The sequence below is a fragment of the Alligator sinensis genome, unplaced genomic scaffold (genome assembly GCF_000455745.1).
Source record: "Alligator sinensis unplaced genomic scaffold, ASM45574v1 scaffold123_1, whole genome shotgun sequence".
Lineage (NCBI taxonomy): Eukaryota > Metazoa > Chordata > Crocodylia > Alligatoridae > Alligator > Alligator sinensis.
In genome coordinates, this window is record NW_005841985.1 from 1,215,937 (window position 1) to 1,219,606 (window position 3,670).

The 3,670-nt window shown below is 41.3% G+C and overlaps 1 protein-coding gene across 2 annotated transcripts in view; it reads left to right on the forward strand.

Annotated features, from left to right (window-relative positions):
- The window catches only part of GPBP1 (GC-rich promoter binding protein 1), a 57,245-nt gene extending 54,057 nt beyond the window's left edge, over positions 1-3,188 (forward strand). For both annotated transcript variants that reach the window (XM_006021255.2, XM_025201153.1), the window contains 2 exons: positions 1,174-1,276; positions 2,244-3,188. In XM_006021255.2, coding sequence (XP_006021317.1) covers positions 1,174-1,276; positions 2,244-2,399 — 259 coding nt within the window. In that variant the 3' untranslated portion in view covers positions 2,400-3,188. The remainder of the gene's footprint in view (positions 1-1,173; positions 1,277-2,243) is intronic.
- Positions 3,189-3,670: the final 482 nt, after the last annotated feature.

Below are 3,670 nucleotides of genomic sequence, written 5' to 3' on the forward strand. Positions count from 1 at the left end.
AGTGGCACGGTGAGGCCTGAGGATGAGAGAGAGGGGCTAGAGACCGAGCCCGAAGGGGATAGTACCCTCGACTGGCTCATGCTGGGGCCAGGACCAGAGAGGGTCAAAAGGGCCAGGGGCCCACCGCGAGGGACGCCCAAGAGGCGGAGGCCTGGGGTCTCGACTGGCCTGGAGGTGGGCCAGGGCCAGGTAGCCGAAGGTCCCGGGGGAACCACACCCGAGAGGGGAACAAGGCTTCGGGGGGGGCTAGGTAGCTCAGATGAAGGCGGAGAGGCCGCCTGATCAGGAGAGATCATAGTGGGGTCGTATGGGATGATTCTGGGGCCCAGCGTGGGGCCGGTGATAGAGTTAACACCGAGATGCCATCTGCCAGGCTTAGGCTGCGGTATTAGGGAAGGTCGGAGCCACAGAGCGCCCCCTGGCATCGGGGCACTACAATGGGCAGCCTCCCGCTTAATTGACATCGATATACGAATCAATTATCATCAAAGGCGTGGCGGGCGAGATAAGTGGGCGGTTGCCCAGAGACAGGTGGGCGGGCCACAGAGTTCGGCCCCAGGAGGCCCCCCGTCACACACACTATATAGGAATAGGACTGTATTTTGAGCTATTATGCAATTGCCTCTAGATACACTATGCAAGCACATACAAATCAGGACACAAATATTTAAAAATAAAATTAAAATGATTTATAGTAGATGTTTTACTTTTAAGTATGTGATTTGAGGGTTTTTTTTTTTCCAGTTTCTAGATAGCAGCACCCTCCCTCCCAAAAAGAGTACTTCCAGGGTGAGGGGAGGGTCTTCTGGTGGCAAAAGTCGGGGGTTAGATGAGGGACTTCCAGTCCAAGATGGTGACCAAGGGGTGGGACTACCATTGCGGCCCTTGACAGCTCACCAAAACTCGTTAAGCAGCCCTCCAGCCACAATACTTGTCTGCCCCTGTGCTAGATGGACAAAAGTAAATCACTCCCTTGACAGAACCTAATGAAATATGCTTGCTTGTATGCCTGGTATTGTGCTTATGGATGTTGAAGCATGTACTTCAATAGACTGAAATGAGTGCCTTAAGGGCTGTTTTAGCTGATCTGCAACTATTAGGTAAATTATGAAGAAAAATTCAATGTCTGAAGTAAATTGCATAAATCTTCTGTTTTTTGGACTTTTTCTCTAGGTTGTTAAAGGAGATGGGTTGGCAGGAAGACAGTGAAAATGATGAAACTTGTGCTCCATTAACAGAGGATGAGATGAGGGAATTCCAGGTCATTAGTGAACAGGTGATACTAAAAGCTACCAACCAATTATGCCAGTGGATCCCAAACTGGGTCGCAACGGAAGTGGAGTCGCAATATCAGCGGATGGGGTCGCGGGGGTGTAGGACTGTGGGTTGGGAGTGAGGTTGCCATGCTAAGGAAATGGGGCCATAAATGGGGTCATGCCAAGGAAAAATTTGGGAAGCACTGAATTTATGCTCTTTAGGCCTAAACTATTTTTTGTTTAATGTCAAACTACTACATTAAAGCTTTGAGAATTGGCTGCCAGAGACGGCTGATGTTCTGCAGTGAATGGGAATTAAAAAATGTTTATGGTTGAACAGGATGTAGGCATTTAAAAAAAAAAAACAAACCAAAAACACCCCCTCAATCTGGTAGCCTGTTTAAAATCTTCCCTCATTCTGTAAAGGGTACGGGAGTGGGTACATAACAAATTCACATTGTGACTAATGTCCCACTTTTCAAGAGAAATTTTGTGCTTACAACTAAGTTTTGTCTAGTATGGCACTGGAGCTGTACAGAATTGTCGAGTCCCTAATCTTCCATCTATGAAAAGTGAATGTCCTTGTTTGTAGGCTTCTGTGCCCTTTAAAATTCTCTTAAACCTGGGTTTGCTGTGGCATCAGAAGTTTAGAAAAACTATATCCATTGATCCTAAGGAAAAGGGGTGAAAAGTAAAGAAGCAAATCAAACACTTTGAAAACATTTTTCTACTTTTGGTGTATATTTCTGACTGACAGGAATGAAACTTAAGTGTCCCATGGGTTGGTTAATCTCACAATGTTACACAGTTTTGAAATGTCCTGTGACTAAGCATTAAGTAGCACAGTTATTAGTCTTATTACACTGTTTGAATGTAATGTATATAAATACTTCAGGTACAAAAAAAGTTTGTATTACCATAATTCATTACTGCCAGCTTTTAGGCTATGTCTTTTCATTTATGTATTTATTTATTTTTACATTTTAGCTGCAAAAAAATGGCCTTCGAAAAAATGGCATTCTGAAAAATGGCCTCATCTGTGACAAGTTCAGCCCCTGGAAAAACAGCACTTTCAAACCCACTCTTGAGAATGAGGATACTGAGACAAGCAGTAGTGACACATCAGATGATGATGATGTGTGAAGAATTCTCATCAGCTGAAGAAACTTGTCTGATCTCATGCAAATTTGGGGGTGGATTGTTTAAACAAATCTAATTTATCTAGTAAAATACCCCACTTGAGGAAGAATTTTGGGACTTCTTTTTGAAGAAAACGAGGAATGTTGTGTTGAGCTGTGTTGAACATTACTATAATTTCTTTGTAAATGAATGTTGTAGAATGAGGACTTTGGTTGATCCAGCATTGACTCTCCATCACTGCAGCATTTCTGGCTAGCGATGTAACAAATGAGATTTTCTCATTTAATAAAAACAAGAATTGTGTAATGTTTTGCAAAGCTTCTGTTTTAAAATGTTCAAGACTCTTAAGAAAAAGGGCAACTTGACACAGTGCTTTGCTTTCCAAGTAATTTCTTTTTTACAGTGGAAAGTCTCAAGTCAATTTTGGATGCAAAAAAAGGAGCAATGTAGCATGTTGGCTAAAATGAGCAAAGTGCACAAAACCTTTTTTCCTCAGTTGAGTTGTATTTTTTTTTCTTTTTTTTTAACATACTTGCTCTTTAGCCATTTGTAGTATGCTCATTGTTATGGTAAGACTACTGCCACAGTTCCAAATTTATAGACCTGACCTTAAATTGAGAGCTTTATTTGAGTGTTGCAAGACCTGAGCTACTCGCAATGGACACTAGCAAATTCTTGTGGGGAAAATAAGCATTTTGCTAAACTTATTCACATGCAGAAATACTGACTGGAACCAGTCCACTACATGGAAAATAAACTGGATGTACAGAATGTGCATTTCATATGAACCTGTTACTGTTTTTGTTTACATTTTATTAAATACAAATGTCCTTTGGCACTAGTAGCTGCCTTTCAAGCACTGAGAAGGAAATCATTGCCAGTCCTTGTATTGAATGCTGTGGAAACTTCATCTGCTGATTTCAGCTGCAATAAGCAGTTCTTCATTAACTCTGTTTAAAATTCCTGTAACTTCATAATTGCACCTTTTTAAACAACTGCAATATTTATTATGTTTGTTTCGTTACTGAAGATAACTTGACTGACAATACGAGCACCGTATTACAGGTTTATTTGGTTTTGTTTTTAGCTCTTTACGCAAGTTTCATTGAGGTTGTACAACCTATTGTAGTTTTTTTTTATTCTCAGTGATAGTTTTGTTCTTTCCTAATGAAGGTCTTTCTAGGCATTCTCCCCCTCATCTAGTAGGAATTACTTTTAAGTGCTCTTTTGTCTGATTTGAGACTTGCATTGACAATTGTAAAGTGCAGATTTTA